The sequence below is a fragment of the Anas acuta genome, chromosome 3, assembly GCF_963932015.1.
Source record: "Anas acuta chromosome 3, bAnaAcu1.1, whole genome shotgun sequence".
NCBI lineage: Eukaryota > Metazoa > Chordata > Aves > Anseriformes > Anatidae > Anas > Anas acuta.
Window position 1 is genome coordinate 13,608,907 of NC_088981.1, and position 15,463 is coordinate 13,624,369.

A 15,463-nucleotide genomic window follows, 5' to 3' on the forward strand; every position below is an offset into this window, starting at 1 on the left:
ATGTAAACTCTCTCCTTTCTCCCCTGGGGATCTGAGGAGGAGGAGCGTGAAGTCCCTTTCCCCAGATCTCCATTTTTACAGGTGGTTTTCTAGCAACAAGTGTTTTCTGTGCAAAGCTGATCCAAGCTCCTGTGGTGCCAATGGATGAGATGCCCTACATTGCAAAGGCACTTTAAAAATCCCACCAAGAAATAGCAAAATATTCTTGGTACAAAGTATTTTGTTGTTGTTGTTGTTCTGCATATTTCCCTGGTCTTTTTTTAGCCCATTCTAGCTAAAGAAAGCCTTGCTGGATTGACATGAGGTCTTTTATTTTTTTCTGCCTCAATGTCAGGCCAGATGTGTCAATAACACCGTTAGGCAATTACTGCCTGCTGCAGTCACTTGCATCACAACTGCTGCATGAGAGAATCTGGGGCAAAAAAGCGGCATCTAGGCCTTTTATTATGATTTTTTTTTTTTTTTTTTTTAATGAGGTTTCCCACAGCCCCTTTGAAATGCTGCAGAAGGGTGTGATTTGAGCTAGCACCATCACGGGCCCCGGAGAGAAACTTCTTGTCTCCCTGTGGAGGTATTGAATACTACATTACTGGCACACACCGGGAAAAACACCTCTCTCCCCATACCTTAGCAATACAGAGAGAAAGGAGAATAAAACAGTCACTGGTATTACAGGAGGTGAAAATAGAAGTTTTAGGACTTGTTAGGTCTCAATGGAGAAAACCTCTGCAAGAGAGAACATGAGAAAATAATCTCTTGATCTCATCTTGGACATTCAGATTGAAGCTATGCCTTTGCTCCAGACTGACAAATGGTCTTTGCTAGCTTAGGAGTCTATGATCAATGCTGGAAAAGTTTTGTAATTAGCAGCATCATGAACACCCTCCATTCCCACATGCACTGGCCAGTAAAAAATATGCTACCTTTGGGCAGCTGGTTTCAGCCAAATAGGTGGAGATTTTCTAAAGTTAAAAATGCATCATTTAAGAAAGAATGAAGTTGATTTCCATAGAGTACCCCATTTGGAGAATAAAATGTATGTTACTTTAGTGTGAGCAATCAATGAAGCACGGGAACCTAGTGAAAGAAAACATCACATTTGGGGTGTAATGAAGTGTTTCATTCCATCAGAAAAAAAAAAAAACCTTTTTCAAACGCATGGGATTCATTGTGTCTAGAAACCCAAAGACTCCTGGTTTTGTTTTCACAAAGAGGCACGTTTCATGTTTGAGCTAGTAAGACAAACAACCAGCTTTATACCCAGCTCAAGTCAGGAGAAAGTAAGAGATGATGTTGAGTAAGACAAGCTGTGGACAGGTGCTTTTGACCCCAGCCTTACCAGCATTTAAGCGCATGGGTTTTCTTTGGTCTGTGACCAGCCCATTCACTGGGAATATCCACAGAGTTGGGACTTTACACAACAAATAAAGATGAGCAAATGCTTGCGGTCCTGGATAGAGGAGAGAGCAATACCTCTGATCCCAAGAAGACCAGAACTCAGAAGCTGTGCACTTAAGCCCATTATGTTCTCCCCCACCCCAAGCCTTCCCCAAGGATCCCAAGTGACATCTGACCTCTAGCTCCTGGAAATCCTCCTCCTCCTCCACATCGTAGGAGAGGGTGTGAATCTTGATGTCATCTGCCGAGAGGTCGATGAACTTGCTGTCCGGGTACTCCAGGCTGTCCTTGGTGGGGGAGCGGTCCTCGATGAAGGTGGTTTCACAGCACTCCGAGCCGATGCTCTCGCCCCACGAGCGCAGCACGTTCTCCGAGTAGAGGATGATGTTGGGCCGGTAGTGGGACTCCACCGTCTGCTGCAGCATGTTGGGATCCAGGAGCTGCTGCACGGGGTCGCTCCTGCCATTCTCCAGGCAGCTCGGAGAGGAAAGGCTCCCCGCTCGGTGGCTCTGATACTGCGGGGTTGGGTACACGGAGACCAGACCATCTCGGCTCTCTGCTACCAAGTTCCTTGTGTTAATTAAACCATTCCTTTTCCCGGCTTCGGCGATCTTATTGTGCATCAGCACACTGTTTTGCTCAATCAAGCCATCCATACTGGGAGGTGTCTGAGGGAGCGGGGCGGGCGGTCTGTGTTTTGTTGTACCTTAGAGATGGGTCACACTGGGGCAGTGGCCCCCATTTTCCTGAAGAAGAAAGGAAATAGACACCAAGGTGAGGATATAAGCAGTGAATGGCGTATGAAGGCACCCAAATCAGCTTGTCTTCAGTATGATCTCATGAGGAAATACAGCCTCATGTGTGCATGCACCTAGCTTTCCAAATATATCTCCACTTGGAAAGATAATAAATAAAAAATAAAAATTAAAAAAAAAAAAGTAAATAAATAATAAAGCAAAACAAAACAAATCCACCAATAACAAAATCCACCAACAACAAAAGAGCCATGAGGTGAACAGGAACAGAAGATAGTGTGTGGTCACAGAGAACTTCCTGAGATGTCTTAGTAATGATGAGCCCTGTCAGAGAAGGGCAATGATGCCTCCTCCATCCCCACCCGTATGCCACTGTCATTCTGAGGATAACATCCTCTTCCTCTTAAGGTTCTGATAAGTGAGGTTTAAAAAAAAAATGCACACACCCCAAAACCAAACAAAGATAAAAGATAAAAGAACCGTTTTCAGTTTTTGGAAAGCTGCAATTAAGAAGAGCAGGCAGCTGGTGTGCTCAGCTGTCAGTCTCTGTGGCTACCCTTCACCCTTGGCAAGTGCTTTGCTACCCTTTGAAAACACAGATGAAGCAAAAAAGAAACAGCTCTCCTTAAATTGAATGAAAAAAAAAAAAAAAAAAAAACACCTGAAGGCAAAATCAGATCTGACACAGATGAATTAAACCTTCTCTGGACAGGATCTCAAATCCCCAGCACTGCTCTGGGTGTGCTGCTTCTTCCAATGCCTCTGAGAGTGCCCGGTGGTGACAGATCAAAGGGCTGTGACAAGGCTGGTCAGCATGAACAGCCCCATCCTGATTCACCAAACAGGGACACAACTGCTTGAGCCCCAGGACCTGGTCACCTCCTTTTGCACAGGAACGACAACTGTTGTCTGTCTCATCGGCCCACCAACCTGGCTCTGTTTTGTGTGGCTTCCACAAAGGTATAAGAAATCAAAGGGATAGCTCAGAAGGCTAAAAGTACTTTTCCCCAGCCCAAATACTTTCTCACCAGGACACCTCTTCTGCTCAGGTGCAGCCAAAGAAATAAGCTTTTTGAAATATGGTTGTACACATCACGGCTGCAATGAGCTCAGGATTTTGTTTCTGGGCCCAACCATAGGAATCACAGAAATCCTTCTGCCTTCAAATACACTTTTTAAGGTTCAAATACACTTGTTAAATAGTTAAGGTAGGATTACCTGTCCCCAAAGTGCTGCTTGGAGGAAAACAAGAATTGCATGTGCAAACAAACATACATATGTACTGTTTTCACTTGATGCTTTCTCTCTATTTCCCCTTTATATCAGAGATCTTCTAACAAAGCAAAGGCTAGCAAAAGACTAAATGTATTTCCTCTATAAAATTTTAGGCTTCAAATATTTTCAGTCTCCCTTTTGGCTTACAAGAGATATTGAAACCCCTAAGAGCTGGTCTTCTGTTCTTACACTAGGAATGAAGCAAGAAACTCATTTAATGTGCAAGAAAGCACTTGTTTTAACATGTAGAAAACCCATTTTAATGTGTTGGCAAATAGTTCAGAATTTGTTCTAAATGAGCTGTCAGGAAAGCTGCACAAGTGAGAATATATTATGGTGGGATCCTGTGGAATTTATGCTGCACTTCTCTCAGCCCTAAACCCGGGGAATGTGCTGGCAAAATAAAAACGATTTGCAAATTAGTTTGGAAGCTTGGACTCAGTTTCACCAAAGGAAAGACCTAAATCCCATTGCAGCAGATAAGACTGAGAGCAGGTGCTCTGTCTTTCCAAGGAAAACTCCTTTCCATATGTAACTACATCTGTGCTAAATGAACAGAGGACCTTGCTCTCTCTCCACTTACAGTAGGGTTAACACTGAGTAACATCTTGTTTCAGCATGGGAATGGTGGTGTAAGGTCAAGCTGTTTTTGTAGGAAACAAGGCAAGAGTAGATGGGGAGGCCAACAAGTCACACATGTGCCTTAGGACTGATCCTTGCAGAAATACCGTCAAAATATTGACTGCTCTGCAAGAACCATGGTCCCATGGAACAGTGCCAACATGCACGGTCTCCTGTAGGCTACTGAGCAGTCCCAATTTCATCGTTCAGGCTCCAGAGGCATGGTGAGATCCTGACACGAGTTGAGTTGGGGAATACCTGCTGCTTTATCCAGGTTTGGTGGGGTCATTTGCTAAAGGGATTGTTCTGTTATCTCTCTTACTGTTTGCACATAATCATTCCCCTTCTTCCACCTTCCCCTCCCAGAGAAACAAAAGGAAAGCACATCACCAGAGGCAGGAGCTGAGAAAAACTCAGCAGTTAATGAGTAAGTTGTCACAAGGCTTTGCTCAGTTCCCCCTGAACCAGCTTGAAAAACGTGCGAGGCTCCCTGACATGTGACATAAACTCTTGACCCCACTGAAGTCAGAGAGATTTCACCCAAAACTGCAAACTGTCTCAGAGGCATTCGTAGCTCTGGCATTAGTCCAGAGCAAACAGAGATGGTCAGCAGAAATACTCTACAATTCTGCCACAGATGTAGCAGGAACGGGAAGAAGATGTACAAACCAAATAGATACCCTCCCAGAGAAACAAATGAAGAGGTCAATAATTTGGTCACTGCATCAATGGCTGCAGCAGAGCATGGGCCAGGCCTTGCTTCTTGGTGCACTCACATCATTCCAACAAATGTGTATTGTCTGGTTTGAGTAGCACTTGGGAAAATGCCATTTTAAAGCAGCTTTATCTCATGCCTTCGAGCTGCACTGTCAGATTCCCTTCATGTTGCCTCTACACTCGTGTATCATCCAGATAATGCTTGGCTCTGGAAATGCAGGTCTCACCCCAGGCATTTCATTGACAGCTATACTGTCTTCATGGAAAATGCTAGCTTTGAATTGGTGCAAGTGAGGCTCTGCACACACAGTGACACGAGGGCTGGCTGCTATGCAGGCTGATTTATGTTCCTCGTGTAATTTGGAGAGGTCATTTTGAAAAGGTTGGATTATGAGGGAGGTTCAGTCCCACCTCTTTAAAGCTGTCTTACATGGCAACAGTCCAAAGTCACTGGAAACAAAAGCCATTCTTTGGTCCTTTCCACACTCCTCAGGAAGAAGAAAAGTAAAGAGAGGCCACAGGGAAAAATGCTTCAGCATGCCCAAGTGATGTGAGACCCAGGAACACTTCAGGAAGTCAAAGGGATGTTGCTGTTGTCAGGATTTAGGACTGTCCCAAGCCACTCCTTGCTCCCTTTCCAATCACATTCCTGGCTGTCTTTCCAATTGGGTGATTAAAAGGAAGATGGAGACTCAACAACACTGGAAAAGGTAATTTGGCTCCAAAGCCTTTGGAGTACCAACAGATATGATTCTGTAAAGTCCTGAACCAGGACTGCTTACGATACCTTTGGGATTCTACAGCTGATATCTCTACCATCTCACGGACCTAAAGGCAGCTATGTTACAGGCTCCCTCATCACCCACACCACCGAAGCGTTAGCACACCCAACAGCCTGGCTTCAGCCTGTGCCCTCTCCCATGCAATACCCAACCAGCAGTAAATAAGCGCCATGGATGTTCCTGAGAGGCACAAAGGGCAGAACCATCTCCTTTGGGCAGGTAAGAGACTTTAGTGGCATGGACAGAGCTGATGTTGGACCATTCAGCTTGTGGATGACAAGGTGGATCCAGACCTGCCTTGTTTACTAAACAGGACAGAGCAGGTGGTGTTTGCTTAGTCCTACCACGGATCTGAGCATCTATCTGGCCAGTGCCTACCTGCTGCGCATCTAAACCAGTCTTGTAAGCCAATCTTGCAGATTCTGAGTGACACTTTCCCCTTGGGATGGGGGAGGAGAGAAAGAAAACATCTGAAATGAGGCAAGGACAAGACAGGAAACATCCTTCCTGCACAGAGCTCCTCCAGTACGAGGGCTAATGCATTGCTCAAGGCATCCTCTCTGGGGCCTTACATAGCTGTGCAGCTTACATATGCCTCGGGGAAGGTCAGCAAAGAGAGATGGGGATGGCAGCATGCAATCAAAGAACATTGTCACATTAATCCGTAGCTGGTTGGCTACCTTGCCAGAGCTTGACCCAATGTCTCAGCCCTGCAAGTGTGTGGCTTAATGGTGAGGAAATGGTGAGATTCTTGTGCCTTTCCATTATGCTACCTTAATAGCTAATAATAATAATAATAATAATAATGTGGCATTGATTTTTCTTTTCCAGGTGAAATTCCTGAGTGGCTGGCCATTAGGTTTAAATCAATAACACCTTGATTGCCAGTGCATTTTGATGCACAGCCAAAACAAGGTCAATGGCTGTCTGGGGAAACTGAGAAACTGTTGAGGTGCCCAGAGATTCTTCATCAATAAGAAAGCAGGATTAAGTGTTGCCAGCCACAAATGAAATCTCATGTCTTCACTGATAAAAGAGAACCTTTTCTGGGCTTTTCACTCCTGAACTACTGGCTGAAGAGAGTTAAATCACACTTCCAAGGCCTTTGTTGCCTGCTGTTATCCTGGTGTTGGTAGGAGAATTAGACTTATGGTCTGGAATTCATTTCACCTACTGCAGGCATCTGACAATATTTCTTGGGAGAAGTTAATTGCAGTTATGCAAGGTGCATAGGACAGGCAGGCAGCCTCTCTGTAGAGTAACAGTACACTTGCAATCCACAGGTGAGGCCCTTTCAGCTTAATATTAACCTTCAGATAAGTGAAGAAAGTGTTGTTAGTCCTCCAGGTTCAGCTGGAGGAGCATGGGACAAGGGCACGTGGTTGTGAATGATGCTTAGGGGCAAAAGACTCAGCCTGTACTCTGCCTGCGGGGACTCCTTGGAGGAGAGGCTGATCAGTCACCAGCCTTTCATTAAGGGCTTTTCCTGGCCTTACCTGCTCCAGGCTCACATGTTCATGTCTCACAGGCAGGTGCTAAAATGAAGAGTGCCCCAATTTCCAGCCCAAGCTGCAGCCTGGAGGATCCCGGATGGCAGTGCGACTGAGCAGACATCCTCTGATAGACAACCTGAGGCAATCAGAGGATGTCTTCTCCACGGGGAGCCAACACTCAAAGCAAAAAGAGAGCCACTCTCATTGTCTAGGACCTCAGCGAGGCCTCAAAATGATGCTGACAGGAAAATGAAACTCATCAGAGCCCTTTAAATAAGAGAGCTGTTCAATCTGCTCCAAGATGCAGAGTTAAATTAACTGGTTTGATTCAGGTTTCATTTGTCTTCACACGGTTTGAATTTCTCCCCACAAATCACTCACTGGTGCTCAGGCTAACCAGAAATAATTCTGCACTTTCAGACTTGAGGCTGGAACCAGAAGGGAAAACCAAGTTCAAGCTATTGACAAATACTAGATCAAATTTCGATCTATTTTTTTCCTTGGGGATTAGAAATTTTTACCCAGGTCTCTGGTACTAAAAGTGGAGTTATTCATTATTTAAACCTTCGTTTTTTCTCAATTTCTTGCTTTTTTTTTTTTTTTTCCCTCTCTCCTTCTTTCTTATTTTAATAAGAATCTGTAACCTGTGCCAGGATATCTCATCTGCAAAGCCGTGGTTTATTAAGCTATCACTTGTGTCACAGCAGAGCCCAGCGACAGTAGCTGCAGCGAAGGCTGTGCTCTGCTGGGTGTTCTGCAGGCTCCTCTGATGACAGTGGCTGACAAACTAATTAAGCAAAGGGTGTAAGGCAGAAAAATGCAAGCTGCAGAGAGGGTAAGGAGAGAAAAGCTAAACACCATGCCACAGGCTCTGTCAGACAGGGAGTGCCAGCCAGCTCTGATAGTGTCCACCATCCCAAAGCTCCTTCTTTCTTCTGTAACCCAGTGGGTACTGTTGTCCTCTTGCCTCCATGGGGCTCTCCCCTCCATGCAGCTCCAAAATAGCCTCAGGTTGTTTCAGCCTTTGGCAGCCCCCTGCCAGGTGCCAAAAGGTCTGTGTGAACAACCAGCTTTGTTACCTCTGGAAAATGAGACTAATACAGAAAAGCCCCAGACCTTTTTCCACAACGGATCAGAAAGACATTTATCTGGGCAGAAACACAACTTCAAGGTCTTGCCTGGCCAGGAGAAACAGCATCAGCTCAAATATGACTCTGCACGAGCCTTTCCTGGATATAAGGACCAACCTTTTCCCCAAGAAGATAGTCAAGCATGGGAAAATGAAGGTTGTACAGTCTTGGAGATTTTTAAGACCCAACTGGATGAGGATCTGAGAACCTAGTGACCCCAGAGTTAACCCTGCTTTGAGACAGAGGTAGGACTAGAGTCTACCTGTGTTTCCTTCAACCTGAGTTACCCTATTATCCAAAACTCTCTGTTCCTAGCAGATTCTCACCCGTATCCCCTGCTCCCAAGAAGACACCACTGCTCCTGCACCTTCCTGCTAACCCCTCAGTGACTCCAATCCTAGTGCCTGTGTGGCAAAAGGGACGATAACCACACTTTGCAGACCTGTGCCACCAGCAGAAACTGCTGCTGCCTCATGACTACTGAAGTGCACAAAGTTCTGTTGGGTTTGATGCTACTTCCTATGTTGCCCAACAGAGAAAGGAGAGGGTAGAAAGCTTTCTTGAAGAGCTGCAAATAGTGAGACCTGCATCCTGATAAAAACCACACTGAGAGGTTTGGAGGCTACAGGATTCCTAGTGAAATCTTTCAGGTGTGAGGATTTGGTTTTTTTGTGTGTTTTTGTTGTTGTTGTTGTTTTGTTTGTTTGTTTGTTTGTTTTTTGTTGTTTTTTGTTTGTTTGTTTTTTGTTTTTTTGTGTGTGTGTGTGTTTTGTTTTGTTTTGTTTTGTTTTTTTCCAAATATATACTACACAGGCTTCAACATCATTTGTGTATTTCAGACATCTAGAAATTACAGCAGCACATACGGACCTTTTGCTTGAGAGAAATCACCATGGATCTGGAGAGCTGATATCAAAGTAAAATATTTAAGCAAAGGAAGGAAAAAAAAAAAAAAACTTTTCCCCTTGTATTTTTCTTTATTGATTTAGCCGGGCTCATTATAATAGTTTTTGTTTTAAGGAAATGCTGCTACTTCAACAGCTGAAATTCCTTTTGACCTATTAAGTAAACTACAGGGAGTTTCATAAAGCTATGCAACTAACTCACACTGGGAGAATTAGGTATGCATGCATTAGTGATAGCTAAATGTTTAATTGCCAGCAGTAGAAGTAAAAAGACCTCCGTGCTATTTTAGTATTACCAATATGCAGCAAATCCACTGTGAGGCACAGGCCTATCCTGCCCTAAAAAGGAGGGAGTCAGGGTGCAATGAGATGCCCAAGGTCACGTCAAACACAGTAGCAGAGCTGGAAATAAAATCCAGGTCTCTTGATTGCCTGTCCGGAGGTATATTTAAATGTGGAAACAATTACAATATGCATATGAGGTCTGCCTGAATAATTGATTGCTTGATTCAGCAGCTGAACCAAAGAACAGAGGGGAAACAGGTGGAATTACCTCGTGTTGGCCTAAAATGTAAAATGTTCCCCCTGCAAGAAAGTATTTCTTTTCAAGCAGATGGGAGCATCTGGTATTAGACAAAATTAAATATAATGTTTCATATATATTTATTTTTAATTGAACTTGCTTTTAGTTCAATTTGCCTCAAGTTGTCTCCAATAAAAGATGACACATTCAGGCTTTTCTAGCCATCCTCCTTCCCGACCAGTTTTGACAGCCTCAACGATTTATTGAGTTCAGTCCAAATTCACAACTTTTTTTCATTCGATGACAGAACTGCACTTTCCAGCTAATAAATAACTGACCTGAATAACAGCACCTGGCTGTAATGTAAATAACCCTCTCTGTTGTGGAAGGCGCCAGTATAAAAATACCTTGCCATCTGCACAACTTACGGCAATTACTTTGCAAAGTGAAAACAGTCAAAAATCAGGCTCTGTGCCTCTTTAAGCAAGAAATTCATTTCACCAAAGTAATCGGGGAAAGCTCAGTGTCAGAAAGCTATTATCAGCTACCGAACCACGTCCGGACACATGAATGCTATGAATCAGTCTTTGACCAAGCAGCTGGCGAGTTCAGCGTGAACCTGTAAAAACCAGTGGACCCTGTCCTAACTCTGCACCTCCGCATGAGTGGAGCCTCTTGCACACATGCCTGGTGCACGCTCCTCTCACACCTCCTCCATCTCTCCTGGCTGCAAATCTGTAGCCTCCTCTCCAAGCCTGGTCATCCAGGAGCTTGCAGAGCAAAGGATGCCTTTGTGCCAGCTTACATCATTGGGTACTTTGCAGCACTGCTGCTCAGAGGTCCCCAGGACTGCAGAATGGGACCATCTGACAACCCCAAATCCATCCTCACAACACCCCTCTAAGCCACCCCCCCACTACTTCACACTGGGCAGACTGAGGCATGAGGAGCGATTCCTGCTACAAAAGCCCTACCTCTCCCAACAGATGGCCAAGCTGACGTTTCCTCTCCTTCCAGCCATCCCATAAAGCTGTGCTGCAAAACTCCCCAATTAAGTCCAGCCCAATAAAGCTGACCTTCACGAGACCATCAGTAGAGCTCCACGCAATAAATAACTCAGGTCACTACCTTCAGCGGAGTGGTCAGGCTGAAGGATCTGTTTGCCAACTCCAAGAGCAGAAAATTGTGCTGCCTTTTGCTTTCAAAGCAAGTGAATGCGGCTGTTCTCTGGGGTGTATAATTGCATTCTTAATTGTACGGAGTGCCCTCACTGAGAAAAACTTGATCCAGACAGAGTCCCATGACTTTCCTGCATGCGGTGGAGAGCACTCCCAGCCTCTGACCGAGAGTTGCTCTAGCCTGTGGGGAAAACTTCAGCTTAGATCATGCCAAGTTTGAGGCCAGAGCAATAGTTTTTGTGGATTTAACCATGATCCATGCTTTGAAGAGCGAAAACTTGCACACAGCTAACTACTTGTTTCACTGCGTGTCACCATTTACTTGACAGACAAGCCGTATCCTCAGGTGGAAAGATGCAGTGCCTCCGTCCTCTTGGTTCCTGCCCCGCAGAATCTAGGTGGTTTCTGAGAGTCAATCTAGATCTAAAGATCTGGGTAAAAGTGAATTACCGCAAAATATCTCTGCCTGATTTCGGTTTTGTGCCTGGTGTTGCAACAGAATTGAAATTCTCCAGCCTAGAATAAGCTACCTGATGCTCTGCCCTGCAGAAACCTGCAGCCAGGCGAAGTTCTCCTGCAGCAGGCAGCAGAGCATTTAAATGAACCCAGAGTGCGTGAACACAGGAATATCAGCATCGTAGCATCCCCTGGCCCTCTTGGTCTGCTTGTGGGCTGAGTCTGGTGCCTCTCTTTGACCTAAAATCCTTGTAACCAGGCTGGTGCACAGACAGAAATACCCAGATGTGTGACGCTCTAAGCTAGGATTCAAGATCTTCCTAAGGAAGGAACGATAAATAAAGAGAGGACAGAACAGGAAAACAGCCTGGCGGTGTTGGCTCGGTGCAAAATGAGGGTGTCCGCTTCTCCTGCCCCAAGGAAAGCACTTCAGGGTTGTAAGTCACTTTGTTAGCAAAACGCTCCTGTGATGCTGTAAAATTGCTAGTGCTGGTTCATCAGGGCGAGGATGATTAGATTAAGCAGCCACTGCTGGGGCAATAAAATCAGGCTTGCTTCATCAGGCTCTAGAAGAATTGCAGAGCCTGAAATATGCTGTGGGACAAAACCTTTACAGAAGTGATTTAGACATAGCAAGACTGGTAGCTGGAGGCAGATAGGACAAGCAGGGAAATGGTGAAAAATGGTATCAACGGGTGTACATTGACCTTTACAGACCTTTCTTAACCCCATAGTCAACCGTCCCTGAAGAAATCAGAGTTGAAATGAAACATGGGGCCCATTAGACTCAGGACATTGCCAGAGCTTGAAGAAAAGCCCTATGTTGACTTTCCTCTTCCTCCTTCCTATATAGAAATAGGAAATTTCGATATGAGAGGCACAGGCATTCAGCTGGCAGCAGTTTCACGCAGCATTGCCTCCGTGATCCTGCAAGCCACATGCAGTGGGGAGAAGGGAGATTATTTTGCTGCAGAGAACACAAGAACAGGAGCAGAAAGGTGGGTGAATGGGCTGGAGACCATGCTCTGAGCACTGCATGCAGCAGGCTGCTGCTCTGAGAGATGTTTTGCAGGGGAACACTAAGCACAGCAGTCCTGCCCGACCTGATGCCAGGCAGGATATCTCATGGGACCTGGGATGGTCAGGGGACCCCTCAAGGAGCTGAACTCTTTGATTATCCCATGATTATCTTCCAATAAAGTTATCCAATTGCAAATGCAATATAAAAGACCTTCCTTATCCCCAGGGAGTTTTGAGGGGTCTGAGCTCTACTCAAAGCACATAAACCCACAGAAATCCCATTAAACCTCTGCTCAAATTCCAGCAACTCGATGTGAACGGTGAGTTTATTCTTCCTGTGCCTCAGTGAATTTCAGTCTCAGAGCTCGGTGACAGAAATAATTTACTGCATGGATTTGGGTGGATGGTTAATGAGGGAACTTTGCACATTCGGGTTTTATATAGATGCGGATACACAGATACACATTTGCAGTGATGCCATGTTTAAAATTGGGAGTGCTAAAGGCATGCATGGACTCACACCTCTCATGTACTGCACCACTATTTTAAAATGCAGTCTTTGCTGGTGCAACGAAAATAACCAAAATTCGTCATTCGTTCAATATTATGACATTAAACTCAAAGCTCTGAATCTTTTGCGCTGTATTCATGGGTGGTATAAGTTGGTCCAGCTCCACCTGAATCCTCAGGGTTACTGACATTTACATCTGCTGAGCAGCATTTTGCTGTGATCTCATTGCTCAAAGTAGTTTCCAACTTCTACCAGAGAGAGAGTATTCAGAAATGTTTGTTTTGATAGCCAGAGGATGTGTATTCAGAGATGAGCAGATACACACTGACACACTTACACACACACACTACTCATTCAGTTTTGTCAAAATAAAGTCATTGAACATGCAGAGCATTTTCCTCATGTTTCAGCCTGCAATTCTTTTCCATTTTTTCCTCAATTCTGCTGTACAGTGACCTATAAAAAGTTGAGTGAAGAAAACAAAATTTGAAAGTCCCAGTATGTAATCTGCAATCCTACTAACCAAACAACCTGTATTACTAATTCTTCTGGACAGAGACATTTATAGCTGACTTATAAATGTCTACAGATGCAAATTCATAGCAGAGACACGGACAAAAAACCTTGCCCAATTATGCTGGCACTTTTTCCCTAATACTATCCTTAGAAGCCAAGGCATTTTAAATACTGCAAGCGGTGTTCATCAAGTTAAACGTGTCGTGGTGGTGCCCATGCACACCAGTACCGCATTACATCTGCATTTGTATAACGAAGAGCCTCCCTGAGCGTGTGAGATTTATTCCAGAGCATACGGTAGCAGCGATGAGAGATGTCTGCTTGCCCACTTAATAAGAGGAAACTTCTTTAATTCTTACAAATGCATTCATCTTACATACACCCTGACACGACCTGTAGTTACCAAACTGCCAATAAAATGTCACCTTGGCCAGTAAAATGAGAAGTGGTTTATTCTTTGGAGAGAAGTAATTTGAAACTAATATGAAGAGCATCTAAATGCAGCTTCTTTGAAGAGGATAGCTCATTAACTATAATTAAGAGCAAGTCATTTAAATACATGAATGTAGAAAAATGCATTCTCTTCTCTGGCTGCATTTTTATAATACACAATAATCCCCCTGAAAATACCAGTTAACTCATCTTCTTGTGTTTAAGAATATCAAAGCATCTTTTAATTGTTGTTAATGCCCTGTTTGTGAGGGATTAATATCTAATTATTTGTGATTTGAGTATTTAATCTCCCTGGAAGTTTAGATTTATTTATTTTTGACATCCTTCTCATTACATGCTGAGGCTGCAGCCTTCCCTCCGGTTATTTTGAAGACACAGTTCAACAGATTGCTCTCCAGAGCAACTCCTGCCACTAGGTAGCTCCATGGTTTTTAGGGGGGAAAAAGCCACCACCACTGCTGGTCCCGGACAGACCCTTGCACCTCTCCTCCTGCGCTGCATTTTGGACCGAGGAGCGCTACCAGCCCTGTTCCAGGCAGGCTTGCCCTCCTGCACCGCCAGTTCCAGAAAGGTCTCAAAGCATTTTTGCCAGCCTGTGCCTACCGAAAGGTCCTCCTTGATTCCTTGTGGGATGCTTTCGGGGTACCTGCCCCAGAAGGAAGGAGCAGGCATGGGTTACTTACCCAAGGTCACCCCACCACACGGCAGGGATCGCTCCTGCCTCCTCGCCTCTAACCATCCCTCTCGCCAACTTAGCCGCCACTGCCCGCAAACTACAAGGCTGGGAAGGAAAAGAAATTCAACCCAGCGACTCTGGAACGGGGTGCTGAGGCAGGAGGGCAGCTGAGACAAGCAGCCCAGCCTCCCGCAGCCTGCCCCGGCTCAGGCTGTGCCCCGGGGCTGCGCCCCCCGCGCCCCCCTCTGCCCATCCCGGGGCGCAGGGGAGGGGAAGATGCTCCGCCACGGGGAGCAGGAGGGGGTTCCTCCTGGGGAAGGGAAAAAGGGGGGGATCCCACGCACAGTTTCCCTTCCAGAAAACTCGCCAGTGCTCCCACGGCTCTGGGAACAGCCCGATCCCTCCCCTGACCCCCTCCAGGCGCTCCGTGCCGGACCGGGCATGCAGATTTCGGCTCTCCAGCGGGGCACCGGGGTAGCACCGGGCCGAGACCCCCCCAGCTGCCTGCCGGGGGCAGGATCCCAACCACCCCGGCTCGGTGGGGGTCCCCCTCACCTCGGGGCTCCCCCCGGGGACTCTCCGCCTCGGCGGCTGCGGGAAGCGCCGTGCCCCCCGCCCTCTCTCGGCGCCCCCTCCCAGGGGGCTGGGGATGCGGGGATGCGGCGCATCGCTCCCCGGAGGAGCCGGGGGGGTCACTCACCTCCCTGCAAGGTGACCCGCAGCGCGATCCGCCCGCCGGGGGCTGCAGGAGGGGCTCCGGGCTTCCCCGGGCCGCCGGAGGCTCAGCGGCCGGGAGAGGAGCCCGGCAGCATCCCGGCGGCTGGAAGGGGGGGGGGGGGGGGGAACGGAGGGGGGCACCGGGGGACCGGGGAGGGGAGGGAACGGGGAGAGGGGAGCCGGGGGTCGGGCAGGGCGAGCGGCCGGAGGGGCTGCGCCTCCTGCACCGCCGGGCTGCACTGTGCGCTCAACTCGCGGGGAGGAGGAGGAGGAGGAGGTGGAGGAGAAGGAGGAGGAGGAGGAGGAGGGAGGGAGGCGGAGGGAGGCAGGAGAACCA

At 46.6% G+C, this 15,463-nt stretch overlaps 1 protein-coding gene across 1 annotated transcript in view; it reads right to left on the reverse strand.

Moving 5' to 3' along the window:
- Positions 1 to 15,262, reverse strand: part of SYNDIG1 (synapse differentiation inducing 1) — a 68,327-nt gene extending 53,065 nt beyond the window's left edge. The window contains exons 1-2 of the mRNA XM_068675756.1: positions 15,110 to 15,262; positions 1,575 to 2,144 (exon numbers count right to left, since the gene is read on the reverse strand). Of these exons, the coding sequence (XP_068531857.1) occupies positions 1,575 to 2,054 (480 nt within the window). The 5' untranslated portion in view covers positions 2,055 to 2,144; positions 15,110 to 15,262. The remainder of the gene's footprint in view (positions 1 to 1,574; positions 2,145 to 15,109) is intronic.
- Between the last annotated feature and the right edge of the window lie 201 nt (positions 15,263 to 15,463).